At 54.1% G+C, this 13,320-nt stretch overlaps 1 protein-coding gene across 8 annotated transcripts in view; it reads left to right on the forward strand.

Moving 5' to 3' along the window:
• The window catches only part of SLC29A1 (solute carrier family 29 member 1 (Augustine blood group)), a 70,120-nt gene extending 64,852 nt beyond the window's left edge, over nt 1-5,268 (forward strand). For all 8 annotated transcript variants that reach the window (XM_083175381.1, XM_083175388.1, XM_083175380.1 and 5 more), the window contains 2 exons: nt 1,525-1,724; nt 4,361-5,268. In XM_083175381.1, coding sequence (XP_083031507.1) covers nt 1,525-1,724; nt 4,361-4,472 — 312 coding nt within the window. In that variant the 3' untranslated portion in view covers nt 4,473-5,268. The remainder of the gene's footprint in view (nt 1-1,524; nt 1,725-4,360) is intronic.
• Nucleotides 5,269-13,320: the final 8,052 nt, after the last annotated feature.

Here is a 13,320-nt window from a genome sequence, read left to right on the forward strand (position 1 = left end):
AGTGCACATGGTTTTGCCCATTTTGAGGATGCTGCTGCTTTCAGCGTGTTTTGCTGCCTCCCAGGAACCCCAACTGAAATCCCCAGGCCCTCCATCCAGATTTCTGCTGCACCCAATGAGCTCCACTAAGCGGATTATAGTGTCTGTAGGTCGCAGGTTACGGCGGGTGATGGAGCTGGGGCTGGGGCTGTGGTATTAATGACGATCATTGCTCAGTAGACTCCTGGATCCCTTAATGGTAATGGATGCCCACCACAGTAAACACCACATTGTACAGCTGGACATACGCTCCACCTCAGCCATAAATTAATATAAGCACAGGAAGCTCTGGACCAATCACAGGTTTAGTTGATATGAGTGTCCAATCACGTTACTGTACATGTGTAGCTGAGTCAACCAATCAAGACTGGAGTCTGCAGGGCTGATGTCACCTTCTGCTCGCTCGCTGCTCATTTCTCTCCTGGGCAGTCACCAGGTCTAAACTCTCCTCTCCCAGACAGGAGAGCTGTCACAAATGGGGACACAATACTAATGGCGGCAGTGTTCCATGATTCCCCATGCACAATAACCTGCGGTGTGCCTGTCAGGTGACAGAGCACTGGATTAACCCACAGAATCCAGTGTTTGACAGGAAAATGGATTCATTAACCCTTCCTGAGCCAGATGTACTAAGGGCCTGATTCATACCTGATTGGATTGGGACGAATTCGGCACAGTTTCCAATGGTGGGGGGTCTGCTCATGCATCAATATGTGCATGTGCATTCGAGCTGTCAGGGGAGGGAAGGGGGCAGACAGGGTGACGGTGCAGGGCAACGGCCAGCGTTATATGGGCATTCCCTGCACATGCCGTCGAGTCACACGACGTCAGCACCCGCCCAGAATTCAGCCATCTCCGTCGCAAATAAAAGTCAGTCTAGAGTAGACTGACTTTTATTTGCGAATGGGGAAACAAATCATTGCCCCCAGAGCTTACACATCCCCTTGAATGCAAATGTGGGTATTTGCGGGGCGGGCATGGTGTGGAGGTGGCGTTACCTGTTCCCTAGGCTGCGAACAGGTGTGAATCAGGCCCTAAGCATCAAGGTGTTTGAGGGGAAGTCGTGGCGTCAGCTCCGCCCCCGATCAGTCTGTTTCTGTCACAGCCGCTGAGTAAATCGCGGGCTACGCACACACTGCACGCACTGGAGTAATCATTGGATGCGCAGCGGCTTTTCGCAGGCAGACACTAGGCGGGACGCCCCTCTGCCAGAGCCGCGTACTTCTACCTGATCGTTGGGCCATGCGATCAGGTCTGAATTAGGCCCAAAGTACCAGCCAACCAGCTCCTAACTGCCATGTTACAGGCTGCTTTTGGAAAATGGCAGTTGGAGGCTGACTGGCTGGCACTTTCTCCGCTATAGCACTTTTTTGTAGATCTGGCCCCCTATGCTTCTTTCCTCTGCTTCACAAGAACTACTGTCTGAATACATGACCTGCTTCCTGCCCATATGACTGACCATTGTGTATGTCGTGTCTTCTGCAGCCTGGACAGGACAGTAAGCTGCTGCCGATCATGGTGGCGGCTCGGGTGATCTTCCTGCCCCTCTTCATGCTCTGTAACGTGATGCCACGCCAATACCTGCCCGTCTTACTGGGACACGATGCCTGGTATATCTGCATCATGGTGGTGTTCGCATTATCCAATGGCTACCTGGCCAGTCTCTGCATGTGCTTCGGTCCCAAGTAAGTATCCGCGTCCCCGCCAGCCTGACCAAGAATCAGGCCTTCACCCTGCGCCACTTCACCACAGTGTTCTAGATGTGCCCCTTAGGGGATGAAAACACTCAGGAGTATTTAATATCATTACCCCATTAAACACTGACGCTCATTATTGTGCCCATATTAAATGTAACCCTTCCTTCTGTACTAGGTATCACCATTGTGCATATTACCCCCCCCCCCCCCCCCTTCTTTCTGGGGCATGTTTATCACAAGCAACATCTCAGATGCGATGGGATAAATTTACCCAAATGTGCATTGTGATAGTTAAATACATGACAAGGATGTATGAAATCTCGCCTGCAGCGATAGAGCTTGTGAGAAAGTTCTCTCCCTGCACATGCTCTCTGGATTGTGACCAGGAATGAGCCGCTGGCTTTACCCACGCCCAGATCATAATCCTAGTTAGGAGGGAGGGAGTTATGTGCCAGGGTCACAGGAGGAAGCAGGAGGTGCCTGGTGTGCAAGGGAAGGAAGGAGCGAGAAGAGCCTGGGTGAGTGAGGGAAGGAGGGAGCCCAAGGTTCTGGGGTGAACGAGGGCAGGACGCAGCCAGAGGTGTGGGGTGAACGAGGGAACCAGAGCTGTTGGGGTAAGCAAGGGAAGGAAAGAGACAGATGTTCCATGGGGAGGGAGCCAGAGATGTTGGGGTGAGTTAGTGCATGAGGGAGCCAGAAGTAACAGGGTGAGCGAGGGCGGGAGGGAGCCAAAGGTGTCGGGGTGGGAGCCAGAGGTGTAGGGATGATTGGGGGCAGGTGGGAGCCAGAGGTGCCAGTGTGAGCGAGGGAAGGAGGGAGCCAGAGGTGTTGGGGAGGGAGCCAGAGGTGTAGGGATGATTGGGGGCAGGTGGGAGCCAGAGGTGCCAGTGTGAGCGAGGGAAGGAGGGAGCCAGAGGTGTTGGGGAGGGAGCCAGAGGTGTAGGGATGATTGGGGGCAGGTGGGAGCCAGAGGTGCCAGTGTGAGCGAGGGAAGGAGGGAGCCAGAGGTGTCGCTGTGAGCAAGGGAAGGAGGGAGCCAGAGGTGTCGGTGTGAGTGAGGGAAGGAGGGAGCCAGAGGTGTCGCTGTGAGCGAGGGAAGGAGGGAGCCAGAGGTGTGGGGGTGAGTGAGGGAAGGAGAGAGACAAAGCTGTCGGGTGGGAGCCAGAGGTGTCGGAGTGAGGGAAGGAGGGAGCCAGAAATGTCGGTGTGAGCGAGGGAGGAGGAAGCCAGAGGTGTTGGGGTGAGCGAGGGAAGGAGGGAGCCAGAGGTGTCGGGGTGAGCGAGGGAAGGAGAGAGCTAAAGGTGTTGGGGAGGGAGCCAGAGGTGTCGGGGTGAGCGAGGGCGTGAGGGAGCCAGAGGTGTCGGGGTGAGCGAGGGCATGCAGGAACCAGAGGTGTCGGGGTGAGCGAGGGGAAGAGGGAGCCAGAGGTGTTGGGGTGAGCGAGGGAAGGAGGGAGCCAGAGGTGTCGGGGTGAGCGAGGGCATGCAGGAACCAGAGGTGTCGGGGTGAGCGAGGAAGGAGGGAGCCAGAGGTGTTGGGGTGAGCGAGGGAAGGAGGGAGCCAGAGGTGTCGGGGTGAGCGAGGGCGTGCGGGAACCAGAGGTGTCGGGTGAGCGAGGGAAGGAGGGAGCCAGAGGTGTTGGGGAGGGAGCCAGAGGTGTAGGGATCATTGAGGGCAGGTGGGAGCCAGAGGTGTCAGTGTGAGCGAGGGAAGGAGGAAGCCAGAGGAGTTGGGGAGGGAACCAGAGGTGTCGGGGTGAGCGAGGGAAGGAGGAGCCAGAGGTGTTGGGGAGGGAGCCAGAGGTGTAGGGATCATTGAGGGCAGGTGGGAGCCAGAGGTGTCGGGGTGAGTGAGGGAAGGAGGAAGCCAGAAATGTCGGTGTGAGCGAGGGAGGAGGGAGCCAGAGGTGTCGGGGTGAGCGAGGGCGTGAGGGAGCCAGAGGTGTCGGGGTGAGCGAGGGCGTGAGGGAGCCAGAGGTGTCGGGGTGAGCGAGGGCGTGAGGGAGCCAGAGGTGTCGGGGTGAGCGAGGGCATGCAGGAACCAGAGGTGTCGGGGTGAGCGAGGGAAGGAGGGAGCCAGAGGTGTTGGGGAGGGAGCCAGAGGTGTAGGGATCATTTAGGGCAGGTGGGAGCCAGCGGTGTCAGTGTGAGCGAGGGAATGAGGGAACCAGAGGTGTCGGGGTGAGCGAGGGAAGGAGGGAGCCAGAGGTGTTGGGGAGGGAGCCAGAGGTGTAGGGATCATTTAGGGCAGGTGGGAGCCAGCGGTGTCAGTGTGAGCGAGGGAATGAGGGAACCAGAGGTGTCGGGGTGAGCGAGGGAAGGAGGGAGCCAGAGGTGTTGGGGAGGGAGCCAGAGGTGTAGGGATCATTTAGGGCAGGTGGGAGCCAGAGGTGTCGGGGTGAGCGAGGGAAGGAGGAAGCTAAAGGTGTTGGGGAGGGAGCCAGAGGTGTCGGGTGAGTGAGGGAAGGAGGGAAACCGAGGTGCTGGGGTGAGTGATGTAATCCTAGATAATAAACATATTGGCCCCCACAATGAACAGACTTGTATATTACAAGCTAGAATGTCCAGTAATGGTAGATTTCTGCACTACACCCCCCTCCCATCTCTCTCTCTTGTCTCCACAGGAAAGTTAATGTACACGAGGCTGAGACCGGTGGTGCGATAATGGCGTTCTTCCTGACTCTGGGCCTGGCTCTGGGAGCAGCATTTTCCTTCCCCCTGAGGATTCTGGTCTGATATTCCTGAAACGTGGTGTCTGGCACTACCTCGTGTGTAATCCGTGCACTCAGTCTGCAGAGTGAACATGAAGACCTCAGTATTATAGCACCCAGGATCTGATCAATGTAGCTTCCTGTATCACCGCATCATTCCCTGAGGTTCTACTATCACAGTGTCCCAAGCCTCTTCTTGCCTGGGCGATATCCTGCTCCAACAGCATCGGGCCCCATCTCGTGGAGGGGCCCCTAACTGCCGAATGCAGTATAGTATTGACTATAAACCTTATCCGTTATTGTACCTGGCATGGGTGATCATTAAAGTGCCAGAGACTATTGTTGCAGTAATTCCCCATGTGCCAACAGAGGAATGGCGATCTGACGCCCGCCATTGTATATGACATGATGGCGGAGAGTCAGGTTTTTTTTATTATTATAGTATAACTGCTTCATTATTTTCTTTACAGGTCACTGGATTATAGTTTACAGCTCGGAGTGTTATATTTGTGCAGATTTCTATGTATCAAGCTCTGGAATTATTTACTACGTTTTTTTTTTTTATATCATAGTAAAATCTGTTTAAAACTTATTGTTTAACTGAAGGGAAAGCCGAATCTGTTTAATTAGCGCAGTTTGTGTTTGTCACAACTTGGATGAATTTTTTTTTTTTAAGTTTTGGATTGAAAACTTTAATCGTTTTGTATACAAAGTAGGAAACGTAGCGCTACCGTACATGCACTATAAGCTATGACTAATCAATAGTAAGACAATACAGTGCTACACGTAGAGGCCTCGTGCATTAAACCCTTTTTCCTAAACCAGTAGTCTTTTTGCATCCGTGATGACAATTCTGTGTAACCAACCTGTACAGAGTAACACAGATGCCAAATACTGGTGTAAGGGGTGATTCTGATTGACTCGCAAACAGGGGCGGATTGGTATATTTACTGCGGTCAAAGCCGCTCCCACATTTAGTTTGGGCCACAGGAGTTGGTCGCTGCGGCCGCTAACCGCTGTGGTAGAGCGGTCTGTGGCCCAGCCGGGGAGGAGGCGGGCAAAAAGATCTGGACCGCTTAGCAGCGAAAAATAGCTGCTTAGCGAGCTCTCTAATGCTGCCTGTGCTAAAGACGCCCCCCCCGCGCGCCGCAGTCAGCATATCCCCGTCACTTTGCAGATCGATGTTTTGCATATACATCCATTCGTTGGATAGCATACGAGGCCGAAATCCTTCGATAGTCCCCTATCATCGACTGATTTTTTTACCCTGTTCGCAAATCTAAGTCAGTCTGGACTTGTGACGTCCTAGTTCGAGAACGGGGTGGGCGGTTGACGTCCTGTGACATCAGCCACTCGCCCTGGAATTCAGATGCCCGCTTGAGATCCTATGGGGGCGCCCAGCGGTTTCCTGGTCACACCCACCGTTATTGTGGGAACGGCCAGGAAACGCAGAATGCCCATCTCCATTCCCCCCCCCCCATGCGAAGGCCATGGTGGCAAGTCGCCGCAGGAATCTACACAGAAGCCCGGCACATACGCATATGTGATTATGCGTTCACTTCGGTCTCCGCTGGGAACCGAATAGACCAGAATGAGGGTCTAAATCTCTAACAAGTTCCTGAGGGTAAAGTTAATAAGATGGGAGTTCTGTTGGAGATGGGCTGTTGCCCATGGCAACCAATCAGATTCTATTTGATATCTTGTAGAAGTTGCTAAATAAATAAGTAGAATCTGGTTGCTATGGACAACATCCCATCTTAGTAAATTCACCCCGCAGTGCTGAGTGGGGCGGTATACAGCGGTGTGACATATCGCCATGACCAGCAGCGGGCACAGTAGTTCCCCGGCACAGCTATGAATCTTCCTCACAGCCCTGCTCAGTGCACCCATTGCTGTAGTGTCTGCCTGCTACGGATACAGACCACGCCCTTCTTACTTGTTATTGGTGGAAAGAGAGAGAGGGCTGCAGATGCCAACCCTCCAGGACCTGGGATTTTACATACGCCCCCTAACTCTGACCTTTCCTCCCGCCAGCGCACCAGTCAGAATTGTTAGAACAAGCTGGAAACTATAGTTAATAGCTGCGGCTGGCTGGAGTTAGAAAGAGAGTGATGGGAGTGAGGTGTGCATGGGTGAGGGAGGGTGCGAGAGGGGAAGGAAAGAGGGAGTGAGAGGTGCAGGGGTGAGGGAAGGAGGGAGCAAGAGGTACAGGGGTGAGAGATGGAAGGAGTGAGCCAGAGGTGCAGGGGTGTGAGATGGAAGGAGTGAGAGGTGCAGGGGAGAGAGATGGAAGGAGTGAGAGGTACAGGGGTGAGAGATGGAAGGAGTGAGAGGTGCAGGGGTGAGAGATGGAAGGAGTGAGAGGTGCAGGTGTGAGAGATGGAAGGAGTGAGAGGTACAGGGGTGAGCGATGGAAGGAGCGAGCCAGAGGTGCAGGGGTGTGAGATGGAAGGAGTGAGAGGTGCAGGGGTGAGAGATGGAAGGAGTGAGAGATGGAAGGAGTGAGAGGTGCAGGGGTGAGAGATGGAAGGAGTGAGAGGTGCAGGGGTGAGAGATGGAAGGAGCGAGAGGTGCAGGGGTGAGAGATGGAAGGAGCGAGAGGTGCAGGGGTGAGAGATGGAAGGAGTGAGAGGTTCAGGGGTGAGAGGTACAGGGGTGAGAGATGGAAGGAGTGAGAGGTGCAGGGGTGAGAGATGGAAGGAGTGAGAGGTGCAGGGGTGAGAGATGGAAGGAGTGAGAGGTGCAGGGGTGAGAGATGGAAGGAGTGAGAGGTGCAGGGGTGAGAGATGGAAGGAGTGAGAGGTGCAGGAGTGAGAGGTGCAGGGGTGAGAGGTGCAGGGGTGAGAGATGGAAGGAGTGAGAGGTGCAGGGGTGAGAGATGGAAGGAGTGAGAGGTTCAGGGGTGAGAGATGGAAGGAGTGAGAGGTACAGGGGTGAGAGATGGAAGGAGTGAGAGGTGCAGGTGTGAGAGATGGAAGGAGTGAGAGGTGCAGGGGTGAGAGGTGCAGGGGTGAAAGATGGAAGGAGTGAGAGGTACAGGGGTGAGAGATGGAAGGAGTGAGAGGTGCAGGGGTGAGAGATGGAAGGAGTGAGAGGTGCAGGGGTGAGAGATGGAAGGAGTGAGGTGCAGGGGTGAGAGATGGAAGGAGTGAGAGGTACAGGGGTGAGAGATGGAAGGAGCGAGCCAGACGTGCAGGGGTGAGAGGTGGAAGGAGTGAGAGGTGCAGGGGTGAGAGATGGAAGGAGTGAGAGGTGCAGGAGTGAGAGGTGCAGGGGTGAGAGGTGCAGGGGTGAGAGATGGAAGGAGCGAGAGGTTCAGGGGTGAGAGATGGAAGGAGCGAGAGGTTCAGGGGTGAGAGATGGAAGGAGTGAGAGATGGAAGGAGTGAGAGGTGCAGAGGTGAGAGATGGAAGGAGTGAGAGGTGCAGGGGTGAGAGATGGAAGGAGTGAGAGGTGCAGGGGTGAGAGATGGAAGGAGTGAGAGGTGCAGGTGTGAGAGATGGAAGGAGTGAGAGGTACAGGGGTGAGCGATGGAAGGAGCGAGCCAGAGGTGCAGGGGTGTGAGATGGAAGGAGTGAGAGGTGCAGGGGTGAGAGATGGAAGGAGTGAGAGATGGAAGGAGTGAGAGGTGCAGGGGTGAGAGATGGAAGGAGTGAGAGGTACAGGGGTGAGAGATGGAAGGAGTGAGAGGTGCAGGGGAGAGAGATGGAAGGAGTGAGAGGTACAGGGGTGAGAGATGGAAGGAGTGAGAGGTGCAGGGGTGAGAGATGGAAGGAGTGAGAGGTGCAGGTGTGAGAGATGGAAGGAGTGAGAGGTACAGGGGTGAGCGATGGAAGGAGCGAGCCAGAGGTGCAGGGGTGTGAGATGGAAGGAGTGAGAGGTGCAGGGGTGAGAGATGGAAGGAGTGAGAGATGGAAGGAGTGAGAGGTGCAGGGGTGAGAGATGGAAGGAGTGAGAGGTGCAGGGGTGAGAGATGGAAGGAGCGAGAGGTGCAGGGGTGAGAGATGGAAGGAGCGAGAGGTGCAGGGGTGAGAGATGGAAGGAGTGAGAGGTTCAGGGGTGAGAGGTACAGGGGTGAGAGATGGAAGGAGTGAGAGGTGCAGGGGTGAGAGATGGAAGGAGTGAGAGGTGCAGGGGTGAGAGATGGAAGGAGTGAGAGGTGCAGGGGTGAGAGATGGAAGGAGTGAGAGGTGCAGGGGTGAGAGATGGAAGGAGTGAGAGGTGCAGGGGTGAGAGATGGAAGGAGTGAGAGGTGCAGGAGTGAGAGGTGCAGGGGTGAGAGGTGCAGGGGTGAGAGATGGAAGGAGTGAGAGGTGCAGGGGTGAGAGATGGAAGGAGTGAGAGGTTCAGGGGTGAGAGATGGAAGGAGTGAGAGGTACAGGGGTGAGAGATGGAAGGAGTGAGAGGTGCAGGGGTGAGAGATGGAAGGAGTGAGGTGCAGGGGTGAGAGATGGAAGGAGTGAGAGGTACAGGGGTGAGAGATGGAAGGAGCGAGCCAGACGTGCAGGGTGAGAGGTGGAAGGAGTGAGAGGTGCAGGGGTGAGAGATGGAAGGAGTGAGAGGTGCAGGAGTGAGAGGTGCAGGGGTGAGAGGTGCAGGGGTGAGAGATGGAAGGAGCGAGAGGTTCAGGGGTGAGAGATGGAAGGAGCGAGAGGTTCAGGGGTGAGAGATGGAAGGAGTGAGAGATGGAAGGAGTGAGAGGTGCAGAGGTGAGAGATGGAAGGAGTGAGAGGTGCAGGGGTGAGAGATGGAAGGAGTGAGAGGTGCAGGGGTGAGAGATGGAAGGAGTGAGAGGTGCAGGAGTGAGAGGTACAGGGGTGAGAGATGGAAGGAGTGAGAGGTGCAGGGGTGAGAGATGGAAGGAGTGAGAGGTGCAGGGGTGAGAGATGGAAGGAGTGAGAGGTGCAAGGGTGAGAGATGGAAGGAGTGAGAGGTACAGGGGTGAGAGATGGAAGGAGCGAGCCAGACGTGCAGGGGTGAGAGGTGGAAGGAGTGAGAGGTGCAGGGGTGAGAGATGGAAGGAGTGAGAGGTGCAGGAGTGAGAGGTGCAGGAGTGAGAGGTGCAGGGGGGTGAGAGATGGAAGGAGTGAGAGGTGCAGGGGTGAGAGATGGAAGGAGTGAGAGGTGCAGGGGTGAGAGATGGAAGGAGTGAGAGGTGCAGGGGTGAGAGATGGAAGGAGTGAGAGGTGCAGGGGTGAGAGATGGAAGGAGTGAGAGGTGCAGGGGTGAGAGATGGAAGGAGTGAGAGGTGCAGGGGTGAGAGATGGAAGGAGCGAGAGGTGCAGGGGTGAGAGATGGAAGGAGCGAGAGGTGCAGGGGGTGTGAGATGGAAGGAGTGAGAGGTACAGGGGTGAGAGATGGAAGGAGTGAGAGGTGCAGGGGTGAGAGATGGAAGGAGTGAGAGGGGTTGGTATCATTTGGTCTATTGCATTATGGTAGAAAGTCATTAGGTCGAATCCATTAGGTCGACATGCTAAAAGGTCGACATGATTCTAGGTCGACATGGGAAAAGGTCGACATGATTCTAGGTCGAAAGGTCATTAGTTCGACAGGTCATTAGTTCGACATTGTCTATGTCGACATTCACAAGGTCGACATGGGGTTTTTCACTGTTTTTTTACCTGAATGTCAACACAGTCGACATGGACACAGTTTAAAGTGCACTGCATCCCCTCGCATCGCTCGCTGCGCTCGCGATGCGTCGGGCACGGTGCCTCGCTACGCTCGGCACACTATTTTATTCTCCCACCACGCCCTAGTGGATGGTAGGGCATGAAATACCGCCTGTCGGCACATGTTGGTTTAAAAAAACAGTGAAAAACTCCATGTCGACCTTGTGAATGTCGACATAGACAATGTCGAACTAATGACCTTGTCGAACTAATGACCTTTCGAACTAGAATCATGTCGACCTTTTCCCATGTCGACCTAGAGTCATGTCGACCTTTTAGCATGTCGACCTAATGACTTTCTACCATAATGCAGTAGACCAAATGACCGCATCCCGGTGAGAGATGGAAGGAGTGAGAAGTGCAGGGGTGTGAGATGGAAGGAGTGAGAGGTGCAGGGGTGAGAGATGGAAGGAGTGAGAGGTACAGGGGTGAGAGAGGGAAGAAGTTCTATAATAGAACTCCCATCTTAGCAACTTACACCTAAGCGTCGGCTACCTCCTATGGTTATGGTATAAAGAGTCGACAACATCTAGATTGACAGTCAATAGTTCGACACCAAATAGTCAACATGCATGAGAAAAGGTTGACATGAAAATGGTCGTCACATGAAAAGGTTGACGTAGGTTTTTCATGTTTTTATTTGAGTCAATTTGTAGATTTCATCACCTGGACCCCAAATTAGTTTCCCCCTCGTGCGGCTTACTTAACTTTCTATACTTAACCAGGGCAGTAGAGAACCTGGTCGGGCCCAGGTACTTATTAGGGGGTGTGGCCTAATCACTGGAGGCGTGGCCATGCACCTTCACAATAAAACACCTCCCTGGCCACATTGCATCCAGCACACAGCTGCATGTTCTGGGTGGAGAAGAGCTGCTGCAGGAAACGGGGGCCCTCCGGGCCCGTCCATCAGGCCTGGGCTCGGGGAATTAGTACCTATCGGCATCACTGCACTTAACCTGCCTCATTGTGGATGGTAAAATGGAATCAGTACATCTGTCAGACCACACTTAGGTCTACAGTCATTAGGTCGACCCCACTAGGTTGACTGGCAGGAAGGTCGACCTGACTTAAGGTCGACATGGGCCAAGGTCGACATGACTTAAGGTCGAATTTGCATAAAGGTCGACATGAGGAAGGTCGACTGGTCATATGGTCGACATGGGTTTTTCACTGGTTTTTGACCCAAATGTCGACACAGTCGACATGGACACAGTTGGCAATGAGAATTGGACCCTCGCAATGCTTCGCTCGCCACAGCTTTAATAACCTCCTCCACGCCCTAGTGGATGGTAGGGCATGAAATAACGCCTGTCGGCACATGTCGGCTCAAATAAACAGTGAAAAACCCATGTCGACCTTATGACCAGTCGACCTTCCTCATGTCGACCTTTAAGCAAATTCGACCTTAAGTCATGTCGACCTTGGCCCATGTTGACCTTAAGTCAGGTCGACCTTCCTGCCAGTCGACCTAGTGGGGTCAACCTAATGACTGTAGACCTAAGTTCATTCTAATAGATGACCGCTTCCCACTTTCAACAGTGACGTTTTTACTTTCACTTTGAGCTCTGACTGTTTTTACTTTCACTTTGAGCTGTGACATTTTTTACTTTCACTTTCAACTGTAACAGTTTTTAGCCCACAAACTCTACACCCCACCCCCAGTCCCTATCTGCTCCTACCTCCAATATCTGTCTTCACAGTTTCCTCTCTGCATATCCAGCAAGTGTGAAACAGATCAGTGTCCTTGTAAAAGGGTGGCGAAAACCAGTGCAGTGACCTAAATCATGCATAGGAGGTCGTGCGATCGAATGGACCCACTCCCAAAGGAGAAGGGCCCCGTTGCTCCCCTAACCCCTCTCAGCCATAAGGGCAAAGAGGGGAAAAAAGGGATCGGTGGGTCCTCCTCGCCGAAGCTTAGAGAGACCCTCATTCCTCAACCCCCGGAAGGGTTAGAACGGTGGGTCCTCCGCACCCGAAGGTTTGGAGATACCCGCAGTAGGCTTCCCTCCACCTTGCGGCTCGGGGTCGCCCTCGAGGGACCGAAGCTCTCCCCAAATGGATGAGAGCTTCGGTACATTGGGGAGTGGATGGGCCATAAGGGTCAAACACACGGCCCCCAAAAAAGTGACAAAATTACGGAAAACGTGAAAAGTGACAAACGTGAGAGGGAAAAGAAATAACTCCAGCGGCACTGCGAGCAGTAGCCCATAAGCTCCAATGGGCTACCGCCATCTCAGAATGGGCAAGGTGCAGTGTGAAAGACCTAAAGTGAATAACCTGAGTCAAGAAAACCCGACATTTCAACCTGGGTTAAAAGAAGGGTTAACCCCTTGAGTGTTATGCCCCGAGATTTTCCGGGTTCAGCTGCGCTGCCGCAGCGGGCTGTCCCGGAAAATCTCCGGGAATACCACTATTATACAATAGGTGTGCGCCAGTGGTGTACAGGTGTGCACCAGTGGCGCAGCACCTCTAGAGCTGACACCCCCCCCCCGTCACAAAGCTCCAGCCCCCCCAGTACCTTTGCTCCGGCGATCGGTACGCCGGAGAATCCCTGACCCGCCCGTCAGCCAGCCCGTCACTCATTTTACAGTGACGTCGGCGGCAGGTTTGGGTATGGTCGGCGCGGCTTGGGGGGACTCAGGAGCGCTCAGGCTCCTCCCAAGCCGCTGCGAACATCCCCCAGCCTGCCGCCGACATCACTGCTGAATGTGACAGGCGGCCGACTAACTCAGCTGGGACAGCGGCGGCAGGGAAGTGCCGGCGTACTAACGCCGGAGCAGAGGTGAGGGAGGGGGGCTTGCAACTTCATATGGTGGGTTTTGCTGGGGCAGGACAAACCTGCCCTGGTAGGTTTGTCCTGCCCCAGCAAAACCCACCACTCAAGGGGTTAATCGTGGGTCGCAGTGTGTATAATGAGTGATCCTGGATCAGTGTGAAAAGGTCTGAAGTGGACCCGGGTTCAAAATCCTGGGTCAGACCAAGGGTTGCTATCTGAAAGCGATACTAGTTACCTCCAGTAATTATCTGCCCTTCTTCAGGGTTGTTGGAGACATATATTGGGACTGGTGTCAGAATGGATTCTGGGACAGATGCATGGTAATATAATTGGTTTCTGGGGCAGATGTATCATATAATTGCACTTTTTCCTGAATTCCTTGTAATTTTTAATGGACTCCAGTTTGGTTGGAATCCAGGCCAGGT

This window comes from Crinia signifera, chromosome 3 (genome assembly GCF_055691185.1).
Source record: "Crinia signifera chromosome 3, ASM5569118v1, whole genome shotgun sequence".
NCBI lineage: Eukaryota > Metazoa > Chordata > Amphibia > Anura > Myobatrachidae > Crinia > Crinia signifera.